At 47.5% G+C, this 21,028-nt stretch overlaps 1 protein-coding gene across 3 annotated transcripts in view; it reads right to left on the bottom strand.

Annotated features, from left to right (window-relative positions):
* SMOC1 (SPARC related modular calcium binding 1) overlaps window positions 1-16,643 on the bottom strand; it is a 156,865-nt gene extending 140,222 nt beyond the window's left edge. For all 3 annotated transcript variants that reach the window (XM_060620165.3, XM_060620166.3, XM_060620167.3), the window contains exon 1: window positions 16,268-16,643. In XM_060620165.3, coding sequence (XP_060476148.1) covers window positions 16,268-16,366 — 99 coding nt within the window. In that variant the 5' untranslated portion in view covers window positions 16,367-16,643. The remainder of the gene's footprint in view (window positions 1-16,267) is intronic.
* Between the last annotated feature and the right edge of the window lie 4,385 nt (window positions 16,644-21,028).

The raw sequence follows: 21,028 nt of genomic DNA, 5'->3' as shown, positions 1-21,028 counted from the left end.
GCCCCGCGTCGGGCTCTGTGCTAACAGCTCAGAGCCTGGAGCCCGTTTCAGATTCTGTGTCTCCCTCTCTCTGACCCTCCCCCGTTCATGCTCTGTCTCTCTCTGTCTCAAAAATAAATAAACGTTAAAAAAAAAAAAAAAATGTTTTAAATGTCAATGGTCCAAATATATCAATTTAAGCTATTTAGAAGGGAGGGTCATCTGGGTGGCTTAGTCTGTTGAGCATGTGACTCTTGATTTCAGCTCAGGTCGTGATCCCACACTGAGTGTGGAGCCCACTTGAGATTCTTTCTCTCTCCCCCTATGCCCCTCTCCTCCACTCATGCACGTGCTCGCTCTCTCTCTTTCTCTAAAATAATATAAAAAAAAAAAATAATTACATAAATTAAACTATTTAGAAGGGAGAAAAAGTGTATGCCAATGGCCTAAGCCACCTTATCTGGAACTATCCCTCCAGGAAGCCATGCTGACAGCCAGGAGTTTTCCTTTCTGAAATGCTGTTCTAAAAGCAGCCTGGGGGATCGGGTTTGGGCCCACCCACAGGCCCTGCTGGGATTGGCTTTCCAACTCAGGCCAAGGGAAAAGGCTGGCCCAGAAATAGAGGAAGAGGAGCTCCAGAGAAATCTGGCACCGCTCCTCTGGATCCTGGGGGCAGTGGCTCAGGGACCCAATCTGGGAACATCCTGGGCAGTCACCAGCCTGACCCCTGAGCCCAGAAGGTACGAGAAGGGCACAGAGGCATGGCCCTCCAGTTGTCTCCTAACAGCAAGACTGCCTCCCACGGTCTTAGAGAAAATAGGACAGGTGATCAGGCTCACTCAAGCTTCCTTCAGATGCTAAACCCAGGAAAACAACCTCCCAATCAGAGAAAGAGAAAATGAAGGAAGACTTTAGGAAGCAGAGTGTGTCCAGTTGCTGGCAGGAGAAGAAACGGTCACAGAGCAAACTAGTTTCATTTTAAACAAAAGATAATAGAACCACAGATTTGAAATCTTCCACATATTGATGGGCTTTATGGCTTTCATTCCAAGGAGGAAAGCTAAGGGAAACAAAACAATTTGGGGTCCTTCTATGAATCTCTCACACTTTCCCATTACAGCCATTATTTTTACGAATACTTAACATCTCCTGAGCATCCGCCATTATTTCATTTAAGCTCCACAATGACCCAACGAGGCAGATAAAATCTTCAGTTTACAGCTGAGGGAGCTGAAGGTCGGAGCTTACTCTGCCCAAGCATACACGGCAAGAAAGCACTGGGCCTTGGACTTAATCCAGGTCTCTTTGGCCCCAAAGCACTGTGCTATGCTGCCTTCTCGATGGGCAAGAAAGCTCCCAACAACTCATGGGATGGTCACGGCTCAGACTTCTCTCGCCACCTAGCAACGATATGGGCGATGCATTTCATTCTCAAGGTAGATGTAGCTCGAGGGAAAGAAAAGTTAGAAGCTGGGAATCAGCAGTACATGGAGCCCGGGCTGTGGGCCCCATCTTTCAGTAGGCCTCTATCTTGATGGAGAGAATTTATAACAACATACCAACACAAGTGAGGACGTGATCCTCAAAGCCAAAGAGAAGTCAAGTCAGGTAATGAAGCATCCGGTCTTCCATTCACCCCATACCTTCAGGTCGCCTGGGCCAGTGCAGCCCCAGATCTGCCCTAAGGTTTTCTGAAGTCACTGCCCAAGAGGCAAGGAGAACGTGTCCATCGAAGTGTCTAGGCACCTTCAAACCCTCTTCAACAAATACAAAGGATTTCCACTTCAACCCTCAAACTGGATATTGATTTTAAAAAGGCCTCCCAGGAAAATATTGTGCCAACCATAAAACATGCTTCCTATACTCCAGACCATTTGCCCTGTGACTCCGTCCATGTCTGCACTGACTGCATTGCTATTAACAAGCATTAAGAGTCTTACACCAAGCTCAACCTTTACTTCTTCACATTATATCACTGGTTACTTGTTCTGTCTGCTCTGCTGCACATTCCTACCTAAAACTTTCAGCATTTGCTGAAACCAGGAATGCATCTCTTTCAGGGGCTGAGAACCCAGAGCCCTATGAACTGGAAGATATGATAACGCCAACAGTCAGATGGCAAGAATGGTGAAGTTGCCACCTGTCCTGAGTTTGGGGCCACATGTTAATCGGTGAGCTGGCCAGAGGCAACTCAGAAATACAATCCTCGGGGCTCCTGGGTGGCTCAGTCGGTTGGGCGGCCGACTTCGGCTCAGGTCATGATCTCGTGCTCCGTGAGTTCGATCCCCGCGTCGGGCTCTGTGCTGACAGCTCAGAGCCTGGAGCCTGTTTCAGATTCTGTGTCTCCCTCTCTCTCTGACCCTCCCCCGTTCATGCTCTGTCTCTCTCTGTCTCAAAAATAAATAAAAACGTTAAAAAAAAAATTAAAAAAAAAAAAAAAAAGAAATACAATCCTCTACTGGCATTCAAACTACCTCTTCCCCTTGGCTGGACCTTTTCTACTTTCCCAAGTTCTCCAGGGCATCTTTAAATGCAAAAGTCACAGAGCAAGAAGGCAGGGATCTGGGTTCTGGCTCTGGCTCTGCCACACTGGTTGGCTGTGTGGGCTGAGGACAGGTCTCACCCCATGCATAAAAGCAAGGTGTCCCTGAGACTTCTTCCCACTGTAGGACTCAGCCATCAAGCTTACCTCATTTGGGGGGCCTTCTGGAATCCTCTTCATTTGGCCTATTTATCCTACCCTGGAAGTGTCCAAATTTTTCCTACGTTCCCTTTTTCCTATCAGCTCCTAATCTCAGAACATCTGTGCCCGTAGTCATTTAATCTCCCTATAATAGAGGAAGGAACTGATCCCACTATAATAGGAGAGCTCCCCGTTTGCTGGGCTGTGACCATCAGTGCCCAGCACACTTCTCACCACACATCCTACCCCACCACTCTGCTGGTTCCAAATGCTACAAATCCCAAAGTGGACACTGTGCTTGCTGCCCTCACATCCCCCTCACTCCCCCACTTGTGCAGTCATGTGGTCAGGGGGACGGAAGAGGAAAAACCTGAACCCCAGCTCCAGAAATGGGTATACTGTCTCCTACCCTTCCACAGTAACCGCCCTAAGGAACCTAGACCTAAGTCACGCACAGCATGGCAATCTCCCGGCAGAAGGGACTGGTGAAAAGAATGGGCATTTGATCCAATTTAGATGGATAAGCTAACAGCAAAAATTTTCTAACATCATCTAGGAATGAAGGTTGTCCCTTTTGTGAAAGGGCTACTTGAAGTCAATTCTCTCTTCTGTAGTCTAAAAAGTAGGATGTTTAGATAAGAAGTGTAGAATCGTTGCAGCAATTCTGCCACCATGAAAATCTAGGCTTGAAATTAAACAGACAACACAAAAGGCAGAGGGGAGAAACAAAGACAACACAAAAGGCAGAGGGGAACGTCTGACAGCATTAATAAGCTGCTGAATCAAACCAATCCTGAAACCCACCTTGGACCTTCATTGGGTAAGCCAGTTCAAAACGTAGTTATCAGTTCTTTTAAACTCCTAACTGATGTGTACATACCGATGATCATACACAAAGCTGATCTACAATTACACTTTAAAGGCACTAGAGAGTAAAACCAGCTCATGCTCTTACTGCTTCTGCTAGAAACCAGGAAGATTCTCCTTCCTAGGCCACCGACCAAGAACTCAGGGCAGAGTGTCCCTCTCAGGGCTCTGCAGTCACACACAGCCTCCCTGTCAGGTCAGTGCTGAAAAGAGAACATTGGCACCTAAGTCACTTTCTCTGTAGGCAACACCAGACCCAAGAGAGATCGCAATGCCACACAAAACTTAGAAGCCTTTTTCAGCTTAACCTGTTATTTGTCTAAAAACCAGTGATAACTCAGGGCACCTGGGTGGCTCAGTCGGTTAAGCGTCTGACTCTTGGATTTCGGCTCAGGTCGTGATCTCAAGTTTGTGAGTTTGATCCCCATGTCGGGCTCTGGGCTGACAGTGCAGAGCCTGCTTGGGATTCTCTTTCTCTCCCTCTCTCTCTGCCCCTCCCCCTCTCACTCTCTCTGTCTCTGTCTCAAAATAAGTAAATAAACATTTTTTAAAAATCAGTGACAACTCGGGGCGACTGGGCGGCTCAGTCAGTTGAGCGTCCGACTTCGGCTCAGGTCATGATCTCACAGTTTGTGAGTTGGGGCCCCATGTCGGGCTCTGTGCTGACAGCTCAGAGCCTTGAGCCTGCTTTGGATTCTGTGTCCCCCTCTCTCTCTGCTCTTCCCCCACTCGTGCTCTGTCTCTCTCTCTCCTTCAAAAATAAACACTTAAAAAAATTTTTTAAAAATCAGTGACAACTCCTAATAAATTAATGGATCCCCCGAATGATACTAATAACACAGATGTTTATATGCCTCCTGATGGAAGTGCACACCAACTCCTATGAAGTATACGTGCCAAAAAAATATATCAAATCTGTACCTGATCAAGTCTCTAGATCTACCTATCACAGGACAAGAAATATAAGGGATAGAGGAACACGTTACACAGCACTATGGGAATGCAGTCAATAAAATCTAGTATAGAAAACCCTAGAACAACCTATTGATTCAAAACTAAATTACAAATTAAAAGGAGACAGAGGGGAAACTCACAGATTAAAAGAGATTTACGATACAGATTAACCAATATGTGGACCTTCTTTGGATCTTGATGCAAACAAATACAAAACCATATCTAAGAGATAATCAGGGAGATTTGAATGTTGATTGGATTATATTATACAGGTTTCCCCTGCTATCTCAAAGTAGAGCCTTCCTATGAAACATCTCATAAACAGTAAAGGCAAAAAGTGGAGAAGCAATTACTAGTAATTTATGTGGAAAAGTTCTTCAGCATTCCCAGACCCAAAAAATAACCTCTCAGGCTTTTCTGATACCTTAGGACACATCATGCTAACGGATGCACAGAATAAACTGAGATAAAGCAAGATGCTCACAGACAGAGTTCAAAGCTCTGGTGGCTTGATGCCGAGATGCTGAGTGTGGTTGCCGGGGAAGGAGCTGCACCCTGCCTCTAGAAGGGTTGGCTGCAAAACAAACGCTAAATGCTACTTTTGCTTTTTGCCTTCTTTTTGTGAGGACAAAAATCCTCCTGGGATTTCTGTCGGTTAGCAAAAACCGGTACCACTGCAAGTCTTTCAAAAAGCAAAGTGGTCGAATGCCCACTGTCCAAATATGGGAAATACCTGTATTAAGCAATTAGTATTCTTTGGTTGTGATATGGTATGTGGGTAGGTTTCTTTTAACATCTTTGTCTTTTACAGATAGATTTGAAAATATTTACAGATGATAAAAATATAACGACTGGACTTGCAAAATAATCTGAACAGGAGCCTGGGGGATGGGTGGAAGAAACGAGATTGGCCAGGAGTCGTGCGTTATTGAATCCGTGTGGACATTCCATGGGATTCGTTATACTACTCTCTCCTCTTTGTGTATATTTGAAAGTCTTCATAATAAGGGAAAGTTTTTTTAAATGAATGGAATAAATCCAAAGATGAAGGAGAGTCCAAAGTCTTTGCCAAAACCCTGCTGTCTTTTCCAGGATAGTCTGCTTACCCAAAGTAACACTTTTTATATAAATTTCCCCAAGTAATTACCTTGGATAAAATACTTTCAGATGACACATCTTCTTTCCAAATATTATAGGGAATTTCTGAAATATGAATGCTCTTTCCATAGGGTTACATAAAGAAGTTTAGTTCACAGAAAATACTATATAAAGCCCTATCAAATATTAAATCGATGACCAGTGTGATGGATTTCACACTGCTTGTGCATCTTTAGAAACTTATTCACCTTAATTTCTACAATCTTAGCAGTGGAAGACCTTTCTCATCCTGATCCCAAAGATGATAGAAACCATAAAGATGTAAAATTTAGTAGATTGAAACCACAGTCTTACCACAATGAAAGGCATTTGCCAGACATGACAGAAAAACAGATTAATATCCTTAGACTTAAAAAACAAACAAACAAAAAATCTCTTCCAAGTCAGCCAGTGAGGCAGGGAAAAAAATTACCACTGTTGTTTTTAAAATTAGCAAAAGATCTGGACAGATGATTCCCAAAAGAAAAGAACTTAATGTAGGATTGCCAGATAACAATGCAAGATACCCAATTAAATTTGAATTTCAGATGAACGACAAACAATTCCAGGGGCACCTGGGTGGCTTAGTCAGTTAAGCATCTGGCTCTTGGTTTCGGCTCAGGTCATGATCTCATGGTTTGTGAGTTCAAGTCCCACATCAGGTTCTGTGGTGTTGGCATGGAGCTTGCTTGGAATTCTCTCTCTCTCTCTTTCTCTCTCTCCCTTTCTCTTTCTCCCTCTCCCTCTGCCCCTTGTGCACACATGTGTATGCTCTCTCTCTTTCAAAAATAAATAAACATTTAAAAACAAACAATTCCAGGTAAATAATAAGTTTTTATTTGGGCCATACTTACACTAAAACATTATTTGTTATTTATCTGAATGCAAATTTCTATAATTTATATTATTTTACATTATATTATTCAATTCCATTATTCAAATTTATGCAATTTACAATTTAGGTAATCCTATATTAGTATTTTTATTTGTCAACTCTGGCAGCCCTAAGCTAATGACCAGTAAATTTGAGAAAATGATCAACCTCATTTCTAATCATCCAGGGACAGCAAGGACAACAGGCAGAACAGCAGGAAGCACCAGCAGGAAGAAGGAACCACACAGGCACCAGGCCCTGGGCTGTGGGGAGGCGTGGCCTCAGGGCCCCGGGAGGGCAGGAGGGAGGTGGCCAGCAACACAAGGAGGCAGGGGAGGCTGCATGCTTGGTTCAATGTCCCCGAACATGTTCTTCAGGGGAAAGGAAAAGTGTGATCAGCACCCTGGAACAGAGGACCCCTTAGAGAAGCATCACTTTTATTATTTGCTCTTAAAACTTTGTTGTGATGTATCCAAATACATTTTTATCTTTTCTGGAAAACGTTATTATGTATCATGTAATGCATACAAAACAGAATTTAAAAACCCATGTACTTCCCTCCTACTTTAAAAATGGAAAACACTGGGGCACCTGGGTGGCTCAGCCAGTTAAACATCCAACTTCGGCTCAGGCCATGAACTCATGGGTTCGTGAGTTTGAGCCCTGCGTTGGGCTCTGTGCTGACAGCTCAGAGCTTGGAGCCTGCTTCGGATTCTGTGTCTCCCTCTCTCTCTGTTCCTCCCCCACTCGCACTCTGGTGCTCTCTCTCTCTCAAAATAAAGATTAAAAACAAATTAAACAAAAAAAAAAAAAAAAAAGGAAAACATTACCAATTCAACGGGTGCCTTCCATGTCCCCTCCAATGTGTCACTCACCCTCCTGGCCTCACGCCTAAGTAATCACTAACCTGAGCTTCAAAGTTATCATTGCCCTTAATTTTCTCATGCGTTTTTTACATAGGCATGCACTCCTAAACAATGTATCATTTTTGCATGCTTTGTCCTTTATATAAATACATAATGCATGTGTTCTTGTACATTTTGCCTTTTTTCACTCAACATTTTGATGATGAAATCGATCCACAATAATGAGCATAGATCAGCCATTTTTGGTACTGTGTAGTATTCTACCCCTTGTATATACCATAATTCTAGTCTCCTGTTGATGGGCATTTAGCTGGTTTCCAATTTTTTTATTGTTGCCAAACAACGCTGCTATGAACGTCCTTACACATGGGTCTTGGTATATATTTAAGCACATTTCTCTAGGGCATACATTAGAGTCAAATTAAAAGGTCAGTGCTGCGAAGTGATCGTGCAAATTTATATTCCCACCAGCAGCAATAAGTACATTTTATACCTATGTCCTGCTAAGGTTAATTGGAAACTCTCCTTTAAAGCAGATTGAGTTCAAAGCCTGCTGAAAATGAATAGGAGGCCTGGTCTTAGTAGTTACGAAACCTGAAAATCAGCCCCAAATGAGCACAGACTGTCAGATGTATACTGAATCCAAGGGGATTTGGGCTGCATTTAGACAGGTTTGGAACTTTTTTAAAATCACGCATGTTTTCATCTTTATTATTGTCCTCTAAGATTAAAAAATGCTCATTATAAACAAAACTAGTTAAATAATTCCTAAAACACATCTCATAGAAATGTAACATCTCTATGATGGTCACCGTTAGCCACATGACTTACAATCTACGTGATTTTTTTTTTAATTTTTTTTTTTAACATTTATTTATTTTTGAGACAGAGAGAGACAGAACATGAACGGGGGAGGGGCAGAGAGAGAGGGAGACACAAAATCGGAAGCAGGCTCCAGGCTCTGAGCCATCAGCCCAGAGCCCGACGCGGGGCTCGAACTCACAGATCGCGAGATCGTGACCTGAGCCGAAGTCGGACGCTTAACCGACTGAGCCACCCAGGCGCCCCTTATGTGATTTTTTTATACACAAACCAACTTTTTTTTTTTTTTTTTTTGCACAAACAGGATCAAATATTCTGATTTGCAGTTTACTTTTTCTACTGTTCAATATATCTTTTTGGGGAAAGAAACAATCTACATTTATCGAAAATTCTACTATTCAATGAACATTTACCAAGCACGTGTTCTTGGGCAGGATGGAGTCTATAAAGAAAATTAAACAACTCCACCATTAAGAGACTCCCACTCTAAAAGGAAAGAAACTAATACACGTGGATCGTTGTAAGGGGACCCTGTTTATCAAGCACCTTGTGTAAGCCAGGCACTGTATTTGACCCTTAATGAATGCGGTAAGCAGAAACATGGCCCCCCAAAGATGCCCATGTCCTAGGCTTAATAATGGTATGTTACATGGCAAAGAGCAATCAAGATTGCTAATCAGCTAACCTTAAGATAAGGAGAACATCTGGACTCTCCCAGGGACCCAGTGCAATCAATTGTAAGAGTCCTTGGGTGGGGAGGAGGGAAGCAGAAGAGTCACAACCAGAGAAATGGAAGCATGGAAAAGACTTGGTCATCTATTGCCGGATTTGAAGATAGAAGGGGCTATGAGCCAAGGAATGCGGGCACTTTCCAGAAGCTGGAAAAGGCAATAAAATGAATTCTCTCCCCTATAGCCTCCAGAAAGAACTCAGCTCTGCTGCCTTTTTAGCCCATTGAGGCCCACGTCAGACTTCCGAGCTCCAGAAATGAGTGTTACTTAAGCCAACGTCTGTGGTATTTGTGACATCCCACTAGCATCCTCCCTGCCCCCCTGGACATAGATGCTATGGCCTCCACAGGACAAATCAGGAAACTGAGGACCCAGGAAGTTAAATTACTAGCTCGGGATCACAGTGGCAGAGCCAGAGTCAAACTTGGGTCTGTCTACCTTCAAAGCCCGCCCTGAGGCTGCCGCACCACCTTCCTGCCTGTGGCCGGCTGCAACACAAGGCAGATGGGGACACGCACTGCCCCTGGGGAAAGCAAAGTGCAGGGTGCATACAGAACTCTGCTTGGGGCCAGCCTGGGAGGGCTGTGTGGAGCCCTTTGAGCCTTTCAAACGACAGGCAGAATTTTGACATACAGAGATGGGAAGGAAAGGAAAGGTTAGGAAATGCAATGGAGCTCGGTGAGGCCGCACTTTGGGACACGTGGTAGTATCCAGCAGGACGCGAGGCTGGGCACGATGGCTAGAGACCCATACGCTTCCTGCGGGATAGCCACTAGCCATCTGTGGCTAGGAACATTAAAATTTAAATTAACTGATACCAAGTTAATTAAAAGTTCAGTTCCTCAGTTGTGCTAACCACATTTAAAACTTCAACGGGGGCACCTGGGTGGCTCAGTCGGTTAAGCGTCCAACTTCAGCTCAGGTCACTATCTCGCGGTCCGTGGGTTCGCGCCCCGTGTCGGGCTCTGGGCTGATGGCTCAGAGCCTGGAGCCTGCTTCCAATTCTGTGTCTCCCTCTCTCTCTATCCCTCCCCCGTTCACGCTCTGTCTCTCTCTGTCTCAAAAATAAATAAACGTTAAAAAAAAAATTTAAAACTCCAATAGCCACATGTGTCTAATATTGGACAGTGTGGATACAGAACATTACCATCCTGGCAAAAAGGTCTACTGGGCAGGGCTGCTGACAGTGGGAAGTCCTTGTGTCCGAGCTGGTCAGTGGCACTGTGCCCCTGAGGGAACGATTCGTGGGCTGCCACAACACTCTCCACCTCACCCCTCAACTTACTCTCTATCTTATTTTGTGCCCTCTCCCCAGAAGCTCTGCAGACTTCTTCAAGAACAGATACACAATAAACATCCACAAACCTACTTAAAACTCCCAGCACTGCCCTAGAGATGCTTATCTGGTCCTAAAAATAAACTATTCTGGGAAGTAGGTCCAGTTTTTCTCCACTGTCAATACTTGAAAAAAAAAAAAAAAAAGAACACTCAGCCCTTTTCTGAATCAGATCCACGCTGCCCTGTGAAATGGTTTTTAAGGAGGAGGGACAGAGCTGCTCACATGTATGGTGTATTTGTCAGGTTACAAAGCACCTGACACATTGCCTGCCCAACCCCCCCCAACTTCATTCAGTACTGTCCTCCCCAATCAGGGGAGGGGCTGTACCGAAGCTCCAGCTTCCCACCCCCCACCCCCCGCCCCAGGGGCCTTTCCTGTTCCACAGAGGCTGCCCCATTCTGGTTCCCAAAAAAAGGAGGCTGAAATCTACATCTGGGAAGTACGCAGGGCTCCACACCTAACAAGCTTAGATTTCTGCCAAAGGTAAGATTATTTTGTGATCTAGCAATTGAGTTTAGAATGATGTCAGATGCAAAGGGAAATCCAATTAATTGCCATAATGACCTATGTTGCTTTGGGGTCTTTATGGGGCTGTTGGGAATGTTCTTGGAGATCCGATTTTCCTATCCCCTCGGCGACTCTGGATGCGTGCAGAGCATGTATGTACAATGCTAACCCTGTTTGGCAGGCCTCGCAAGCAGCTCTGATCGATTTCTCATCCGCAACTCAACCCTTGTCCTCTCCCAAACAGCCCCGCAGTGACAAACGAGGAAGGAGGGAGACTCCACACGGACATTCCCTCCCCTCCAACAACCACCACCCCCCCACCCCCACCCCGCCAGCAATGCCAGGAACTTGGCTGCTTAAACAATAGATCTCTATGTGATCGGGAGAGAAAGGGTGCCCTGTACCTGCTAAGCAGGGCCATGCCCCCCCTCCCCCAGCCTCTGCCAGGGGGGTGAGGGAGGAGGCCAGAATGCAGACAGGCATCAAACCAGAAACACACCTCCCCAGCCCCCCACTGGCAAGTAAGGCTTCTGACCCAAGCATCAGCTAGTGAACTTTTCTCCTCTGCAGGGCTGAGGACTTAAGATGTACAGGGGTGATCCCCCCTGAGCAAGGGAGAGGGAAGACTGCCCACTGCCGACTCAGCCTTACAAATGAGCCCTTTGGCCAGCTGATGGAGATGTTGATGCCAGGGCCTGGGCCTGCTCTGGGTCTAACCGGCCAAAAATTGAAACGAAAGCCAATAATCACTCCCCAGTGTGGTATTTTAGGTAGGGCCATGCACATCTGGAGTGATGGGGGCGGAGGGGGGGTGGGTGCGGAACAGAAGGAGGCAAGATAGGAGTTCCTAGTCTGGGAACTTTTTGTTTGTTTGTCTGATCACAGGTGCCAAGAATTGAATGAATCATAAAGTTTGGTTCATGACACTCAGCACTGGTCTACACAGGGACCACTTTCATATTTCATTTAATCAGCCACTCCTCTTTACTAATGGACAAATACCTTCAAACCCATCCTTCCCTCCCCCTAAAGGTAGCCTACTGACACTAACTTACACTCACTGTGTGGTTTCCCCGGCCATACGGTTTCCAACCCCTTGCCCCCCCTAACTTCACCCGGAGCCCCATGTCCAGCATTGCCTTGCTTTTCTTTTCATAGAGCAGTATTGTAGCTCTAAGTATTCTAAGAGATTTTTTTTCCTTGAATTTTAGCTCTTTTTGAGCTTACGAAACATAACATGCTCCATCTTTTGGTATATTTTACTTTACTTTCATATTCCCAAGGTTCGTCCATATTTTTGTACGTCACTGTTGCTCATTTGTTTTGCCTTAGCGTAATTCTCCACCGTGTGCGGGCATCAGTTCATCTGTCCTCCAACTCATGGGCATCTGGGCTTTTTCCAGGCTTATAGTGTTATGAAGAAGGTTGCAAATGTCCCCTTCTGGACACGAGTTTCTCTTGGGCATATGTACCCAGGAGTGGAATTGCTGGGCCCTAAGAAATGGGAATTTCAACCCTGGGAGATAATGAGATAATATCAAAATGCTTTCCACTTGATAACATTTCCTATAGTTTCTAAGATGATTATTTCCTCTTCCTGTCCTTCTCAATTTGGTTTCTTTAAATTTCCCATGTCAGCTCTATCAAAATGTTTCTGTCATGTTCTTTGCCTACCACATGAGTAGCATCTTGGATAAATCCTCCAGGTGGGAAAGAAAGGTTCCTGTCAGGCACACAAGTAATAAGAAGGGTGTCTACACAGACACAAGGACCCATCCCGGTCCAGACACCGAGACAGACTAGTCAAATGGAAGGGAATGGTCTAGAAGCTGCTTCACATTTGGCAAATGCAAGATAGAAAAGAGAATGAGGGTGGAGCCAAAGCCCCCATCCAAGTTTGTTTGCTCAGTCTCTCCTCCCCCAAACCTCCCATATCCACCACACTTACTAATTTTTAAACAAAGCACAAAAGCCTACAAATGGGGGGAAATCATTTGCGAAGTAACCAATTTCAGGTTTCAATGAGAGCAAGGCAAAAGTTGGTTCACCCAAGTGAACCAGATACAGGAGTCGGTCGAAGGTAAGAGTGACCAATTCTCACCAAAAGGCGGTCTGCAGTAAAGTGCCTGAAGAGTCACGCAGGAGTCAGGTGTTGAAGGTCAAAACAAGCCAGCGAGGGCAGAGAGAACAAATAATATACATAAAACAACTAAGAAATCAAATTCCTTGCTCAGGCTTCTGGACCTTCCCATTTTTTTTCCTATTTTCAAACTTCTTAAATCTTCTCCCTGCCTCCGGTCATGCTAAGCGCTAAGAAAGTGGAACCCGTAGAATGCTGTTTAACATGCATTATCTGAATGTATTTGTTTTTTCCATCAACACCACCAGAGCTCATCCCCACCAGGCACTTGGCCCTGTGCTGAGCTCTGGGGATGCACCGGCAGAGAAGATGGGCCCGGTTCCCACCCTCACCCAGCTCCTGGTCTTCCAGGGCAGACAGAGGCTTAGACAAAGACAGGCAGTTGACTTGGCCTGACCATCAGCCAGACTCTCTCAGCCTGGGAGAGCCCCTCCCCCATCCCATCCTGCCCTGAAACATTTTCAGTAAATTGTACAGGATTAAAGAAATGGCTGCCTCCTTGGTAATTAAAAGGATCCTGACCAGCATCCCAGGTAGCCAAGGGGCTGCTCAGAAGTCAGAGACCAAAAAATCAGGTGCTTCCTACATAATAGCCTCCAATCTGATACTTGATAGCTGTCGGTTTCCAGAGTCAAACAAATGTCAGGAATTTTATGAAGGCAGGAAGCACATAAGGGAACAAGGATTGGGGTCTAGGCCTCGAGGGAGCTCAATTAGTGAGCCAGATAAAGTTAAACCCAAAGGGCATGCTCTCGGTTTCCTAGAAAGCCAGCTGGAAAAGATGCCAATCCTTAAGCCTCTGTCACTCAAAAGATTAACAGAAGAGACCCAGGGGTGCCCAAGGGAATACTGCAACAAGCCAGATGTTTCTGCTCCTCCTGTGATACTGCCACTAGCAACCAGAGCCACACCTCTCAGGCCACCGAGAAGCCACAGAGGGGATCTGGCGACTTTGGGGCTAGGTTGAAACTCAAAGACATCACCCTTTAGCGATTCGGACACCAAGAAGTGCTATCAGCATGTTCTTACAGACTCCCCTGCTGCCTCTGGGCTCAGTGTTGTCTCACTGAGCCATCTCCTCCTCTAACAGGAAGGGCACCACGAGCAGGAGAGCACTCCCTGAGCACTCCCTGCAGCTGCTCCGTGGCAGGGAAAGCACGCCACCTGTAAATCCATAAAAAACTGGGATTTGGTTTCCAGAACTACATATGCACCACGAGTGTTTCAAGCCAGCCATTGAGCTTCCCCGAGACTCACTTGCAAAAAGGGCACTAAAAAGACTCACCTTCTTGTTCTTACGAGCGTAAGCCATCATGGAAGGTGCCAGCCCCATCGTTCCTAAATGACAGCTCTTATTGTTGCCCATAAATGTACCCAAGTAACCACACGATCAAAACAACAGCTTCCCCTTGGTACTTTCTAAACGTGTGTGTGTGTGTGTGTGTGTGTGTGTGTGTGTGTGTGTGAGAGAGAGAGAGAGAGACAGAGAGACAGAGAGACAGAGAATGCAGCTGGGATACACACATAAGCCTATTTACAGTTCTTGCTTTGTTTCATCATGCCTATCAAATTCGTAAACTAAAGAAGCTGGAGGGAAACCTAACCAATGTCCCTATTTTCCCCTGAAGTCCCTAGCTTTCCCCTAAAAGTTGCTTCCTCCAATTTCAGAAGGCAGTTCTAGAAGGAAAGCCATATGGCTTGAGATGCTAGACATGCCCAGCAGCAAACCAGCCCCCCACCATTTGTCTCCGGGCCTCTCATGTGGGCGGGCATCCAGATTTCAGTCGGGGCGCTCTGCTCTGCGTCTCTGTCTTGACTGTTCCTAATTATTGGAGGGAACGCTGTGGCTCTCCTGACCTCGGAGTTTAAGAGCTGCGAGCCCTAATATCAAACCAAGCAGCTTCATTTAAAAGGCATCCTCATCTGCATCCATAAAAGTCCCTCCCGGAGCCCTTACTTGCCCCAGCTTCGGGAATGCCTGCTGTCGAGGATTTATGACACGCCCTGGATCTAATCTGCCGCACCTTAACTGCTGCTGTTGCACATCTGGTCATAAAAGCAAGGGCCGGCCCAACACGGGGACAAACACTTTTCTTTCCTAAGTGGCTGCAAATCTGATCTCACAGTGATAGCTTGGCTCCCCACCTCAGCAAGCCAGCATCTGGGCAGTCATTAAAGCTTGTCAACCTTTGCAAGGGTTTTTTTCCTCCACACACGACAGCTATAAAGATGATTCTCATACAGCAAGAGTTACGAATAAAGAACCTGCAATCTGAACAGGTGGGAAGGGGGTTAGGCCCGGAGATATCCAGGAAAGCACGCGCTGGTCAAGGAGCCAACCTTGTTTTCACAAAGATCCCGGCTACTTGCACACGGACACTCAGGCTACCCGTGGAAGCAAGCAGCTATCCTGAGAGACCGCCCTGACATACACTGCTTTTTGGCCAGAGATCGCCTGGATTAAGTTTGATCAAATGAGCCGCCGGGTTTAATAGTACATTTTTTAAGGCAACGGAATCCATCATTAGACCAACTGGGGGGAGAGGGGGGCAATAATCGAGGCCAGCAATGAACACAATGCGGTCAGTTCCAGGAGATTCTACAATGCCCTGGGCAGCCTGTCCTGTGCACAGAATTGGCACGTTTCGTTCAGAGACTCCAATCAGACCAAGGTTCAACAAGTAGTTCAACCTCCCAGCCTCGCAGCCAGGGGAAGAGACTCTCGAACACTGCGCGGCTCCTCTCCACAGCCGCCCCCCCCCACCCCGCCCCCCCCGCGCCTCCACCCCTCCTCCCGGGCTGTGCCCAGCAGGAGGGAACATTAAAATTATCTGCTGTGGGTTTTACGAGCAGCGATCGCTTTTTAAAACAACAACAACACAAGGTCCTTGTGTGGCTCTCGGGTAACCTAAAACTCTGCAGGCAGAGCTGCCCCCCCCCCCCCCCCCCCCCCCCCCCGCCGCCTGCCAAGAACGCCAGCGCTCTGGGACCCGGACCGGGCGCAGCTTGAGACCACAGGGCAGCCGACTGGAGCAGAGAGCGAGCCTCTTTCGGACGCAGGAGGCACCCGCTCGGAGCAAAATGCCCTGGGAGAAGAGACCGGGAAAGAAAACCCACGAGTGACAGTTCGGGGGGAGGCGGGAGGCAGAGTCGGCGCTGCAAGGAAGGATGGGGGTGGGGGAGAACGGGAGAATTTTTTATTTCAGCAACTTCTCCCAGAAGCCCGCGATGACTAGGTGGTAGGTGCGGGGAGCGGGGGGGGGGGGGGGGGGGCGATACCTCTTCCCCCCTCCCCCAGCCCCAAGGGTTGTGGGCCAGCGACCTCAGTCTCCCTCCGCAGGTGGGCGCGCGGCCGGGGGCGCACTTACCCTGGGGCCCGTGGTGCGGTGGCCGCGAGCCGGGGACAGCTGCACCAACACGAGCAGCAAGTGGGGCGTGAGCAGACGGGCGCAGCGCGCGGGCAGCATGGTGCCAGCCGGACCGGGCAGCCGGCTGCGGGCGGGGGGCGCGGGCTCCGCGGGGCGCACGGCCGCGCCTGCCTTCCTGCCTTCCTTCCCTCGGGGGCCCTTGCGGCGGCGGGCGGCGGGGCGGCGGGGCGGCGGGGCTGGCGGGGCTGCGCTCAGAGCGCGCGGTCATGAACCGCCCGGGAGGGGAGCTGGAGCGCGAGCGTGTGCCCTGCGCGCAGCGCTCGCTCGCTCGGCTCGGCCGGGCCGCGGCGGCAGCAGGTTGGACGCCAGAGCGCGGGCCATGGGAATTCCCGTTATAAACCCCCGGGAGGGGCGGGGCGGAGCCCGGCGGCCCTGATTGACGGGCCGAGGGGCCCGTAGCCACCGTCCCTTTGGCAGGTGAAAGCCAATGAGAGAGCGGGAAAAGGGGCGGCTTGCGGTCAACCCCACTGAGGAGCGACACCCGCTTGCCGTGCCAGAGTCGGCTCCCGGAGAGGCTGGGAGGGAGAGGAACTTTCTCTCGGCCCTTCTGTCTGAGGCAGTCTCGGAGAGCTCCGGCAGCCCCAACTCCCAGCATGCCCACCCGGCTAAAAATCGTGCCTTAAGCACGTGTAGTTTTCATCATAAGCCCACGAGTTGTCACAACAGGCCTGTAAAATAAGCAGGAAAAATACTCCTAGCCCCCCTTTTCTGATGAGGATACTAGGGCGCAGAGGAGCTGAGAAATCTGCTTCCCCGCCGCATCAACACCAAGAACAACCGAGAAGGTGGCCCACGCAGGCCAGGCTGTGACTTGCGCTGGGAGTGGGGAATGGGTGCATTCATTTGTTTCAGAGAAGCTTCGAGGGGGTGACACCCCATGTCCTACAGCATTTTCCCCCAGAGAAGTGTCGAGGATATAAGGTGAAGTGGGTCCTAGGCATCTGCCCGCTGGGGAGGGCCCCTGTGGGTATGGGGTAATGCCCACCTGTGGCCCTGTGGTGGCTCCAGGCCTCCTGGCTCCCCGCCTTGGACTGGAGGGCCAAGGGGCAGCCACTCTGTGGCCTAGGAGTCCTGAAGGAGGAAGTCAGAGGAGGGCTCTTCTGTGGGGGAGCAGAAGAAAAAAATATCGATGGGGAGGGGTCTGTGGGTGCAAAGACCCCACGGCTGGGTCAGAGTGGGGAGAGGAGACCTCTCCTGGGTGCCCAGCCCACTTGGAGATAATAGCACAACACAGGGTCCAGCGGATGTTGGCGGGCTCTCCCCAGGGTGGTCCCCAAAGGGCCATCTTGGGAACAGTTCCAGCTGCTTCACACCAGCTCCTCGAATGGAGCCTGATGATCCACTACCCTCAACCCAAGAGAACCCCGGTTTCTCTTTTTGTGCGGAGTACAACCCTTAGTGTTTACTTCCATTGGTATAGACCACTCCGTTCACGAGGAGGGAATCTTTTCTCTTACCAGACGGGAAGTGGCACCAACAGAGCTTAATTCCTCCTCCCTGTCTGCGCCTAGAGGTCCTAACAAGAGTCAGCTCTGCTCCCTTACACCTTCTCTCCCGGACTGTGTGAACATGCTTCCCGTCCAGCCCCTGCGTTCAGTTTTGCCCATTCCCCTTGCCTGCCCCCATCCAGCCTCCACCCTGCATCCTTCCAAAGAGCAAACCTGAATATACCACTCCCTACTTAATAGACTTACACTCTCCCCAGTGCCCTCAGATAAAACAGCCCAGATTGGATGCTGGAACTGTAACGGAGTGCTCGTGGTTCTCCAAACAAAAGTGAAGAACATCTCTAAGAGAATTGCCTGTCTTCCTCTGCTGAGAAATAACACAGTGGTCAGACAGGCTTTCCGACAGGATGGGTTCAAATCCTGGGTCTGCCACCTAGTGGCATAACCTTGCACAAGTCAGTTTCCTTGTCTGGGGTGCAGTCTTCCCCTCTGTAAAATGGGAATGAAAATAGTCCCTACTTCATGAGTTGTCGGGATCTAAGGAGATGGTTAAGTGAGAAATAGCGCATCTAGCGTAAGAAGAGGGCAAGACAAATGCCTCGTCTCACTTTATCCTCAGAATGATCCTGTGAGATAGATCCAACTTTACAGGTGAGTAAATTGATACGCCACGAGATTGTGACTTTCTTCCCTCATTTGGCTGCTAAATTCCATCCACGATTCAAGGCCAGGTGTTCAGATTCTAATCCTGTCTCTGTCATGTGGTGACTACAGTGTCCAGTCTCAAATGCCATAGGGCTCGGTGTTCCCTGTGTGCACACTGGGAATTTCTTGAGCGATCTGCAAAGGACCTGACACTTTTGAGCTTCGCTGAGCTTCTGGGGAAGAGCCTGGAAACAGCCTCTGTGACCTGGCATCCTGGGGATTGGCCCCAGCTGGACTTGTGACATTTGTCCAGTACTGCTGTGCCTCATGCAGCCCTTATATCAATTTCCGTGTGCCCCATGTATTTGCCCAGCAGGGGTCGGCAGGGTGGAAATGTTATCTTTGGGCTCAGCGGCCCGACAGGTTTGTTCTGACTCTACCACCTGGCCTTGTGCGCACCATCGAGCTGGTCAACTTCTTTCCGTTGCTGGAATTATTGAGAAATCTGTTGGAGTAAGTAAATACGCCTGCAATGGCCCCCAGTATCTGGCAGCACAATGCACCCAGGGAAAAGGCATTGCAATCGTCCTTTTCATCCATAACACCACATGCTGCTTTCCAGCCAGAAAGCCTATTTCCAAGCAGTTGCTGGTCCAAAAGTCTACATTTTCTGGATTTCAACCATGTAGCTCAGTTTAAAATATGAGCAACTGCTTTCCAGTTACTTTGCTCAGCAAGTATTTTCTTTCCCTCCGGTTGGCATGCAGGCCCTGTCGTAACCATGGCCATCATTCAAATGATGCATTTTCTTCTCCCGACTCCTCCCAACCCCAGAGAAGGTTAGAAATTCCAGAGAACTACTAGTCCCAAACAGCGTCTCTCTGCCAGGCTCAATCTTCTGATCCAAGCAAAAAGTGAAATTGACAAGTTCCTTCTTTCCCTGGAGGCCAGGCTTATGGTCCAAAAATAAATCTAGCTATTCTGGCATCTGGTCTGTCCAGTTTCAGCCATACCCCTTGCCCCTGGGACTTCTATTTGCAAGGGGATATTTCAGTAGAAGAAAAATAATACTTTATATCTCATATTGAAGCCCGAGGGCCTCAAATATTTAGTACTAGCTACAGATGCCTATCAAGTCTATCTGTGTTTCTGTATAATCCAGAGGAGTCTTGCCTTGCCTCATTTCCATTTACTTTAACAAGCAGTTTGGTGCCTCTCCTCCTGTGCCCCTGTACCATGCTCATTATTATGAGGAATCTTTGGACACACGCCCTGCCCTCTGAGAAATTACAATCTAATTTAAAACACAAAGCAGACAGATACTTGGAAACAGATATTTAAAAGCAATGTGTTTGGGGGACCTAGCGGGCAGGGAAGGCCTCATGGAGAAGGTAGGTCTTGAACGGGGCTTTGGAGAAAAGTGCTTCTGTAATATAAATATACCTTGATTTATATTTGCTTCCCTTGTGGCAACAGCTACCAACAGGAAAAGGTGAGTTGTGTCCGAGGTCTTGGGCTCTTTTCACATACACTGCTGCACCGAGAAACCTGGGACACCAAGAATCTTGGGTTTAAAGAAAGAAAGGTAAATACGTGAGGTGATGGATATGTTTAATTAAGCTGATGGGAAAAAACCTTCACAATGTATACATATAACAAATCATCATGTCGTACCCTTCCAATATCTTATAATTTTATTTGCCAATTATACCTCAATGAAGCTGGAGAAACAGACATGTCAAAAAGAATTGAGTGACTTAAACAATTTGGAAGCTTACTTATCTCTTTCATACACAAACTCCCTTCAAAGTCGAGGGTAGCTCCCTCTAACCCAGGTTTCCTCTAGCATCCCTGTCATTCTTAATAAGCAGCTTCTGCCTCAAAGTCCAAGATGGCTGCATAAGCTCTAGCGATCACACCTCTTTTCTAGTCAGCGGGGAGGAAAATGGGTAAAAGAAGAGAATGCCCCTCTCACATTTTATTGTATCCAAATGACCACATCTAGCTACCAAAAAAAAAAAGGTAATCTTAATTTGAGGTGGGCACAGCTGTCCGGCTAAAACTCAGGGTTTATGTGACCAAGGAAGAATCCAGGAGACAGTTAACAACAGGGCCTATCATCATTGTGATACCTGGAGTTGCCAACCAAAAGAACCATGGACAACGCAAGAGAGTTCAGAGTGTTCGGTTGTGTGCCTTTCCTCTACCTCTGCATGTCCGACTCTGTCATGACGAAAAATATTAATAGGCTTAGGGCCAGACACATAGACTCTTTTAAAATATAGTTGATGAATAGTATTGTGCTAACACAATGATTTGATATATGTATGTATATAAAATGATTACCATAATAAGTTAACATCCATGTCCTCAAAGAGTTACCTTTCTTTTTTATGTTAAGAACTTTATTTCTTTTTTTAATGAAAATTTTAGTTAGTCAACATACAGTGCAGTTTTGGTTTCAGGAGTAGAATTCAGCGATTCATCACTTACATGGAACACCCGGGGCTCATCACAAGTGCCCTCCTTAATACCCATCACCCATCTAGCCCATCCCCCACCCACTCCCTCTGTCAACGCATAGTTTGTTTTCTATCATTAAGAGTCT

The sequence above is a fragment of the Panthera onca genome, chromosome B3 (genome assembly GCF_046562875.1).
Source record: "Panthera onca isolate mPanOnc1 chromosome B3, mPanOnc1 haplotype 2, whole genome shotgun sequence".
In the NCBI taxonomy this organism is placed as follows: Eukaryota; Metazoa; Chordata; class Mammalia; order Carnivora; family Felidae; genus Panthera; species Panthera onca.
The sequence above is the reverse complement of the archived record's forward strand: the minus strand, read 5'-3'. Positions and strand labels throughout refer to the sequence as shown.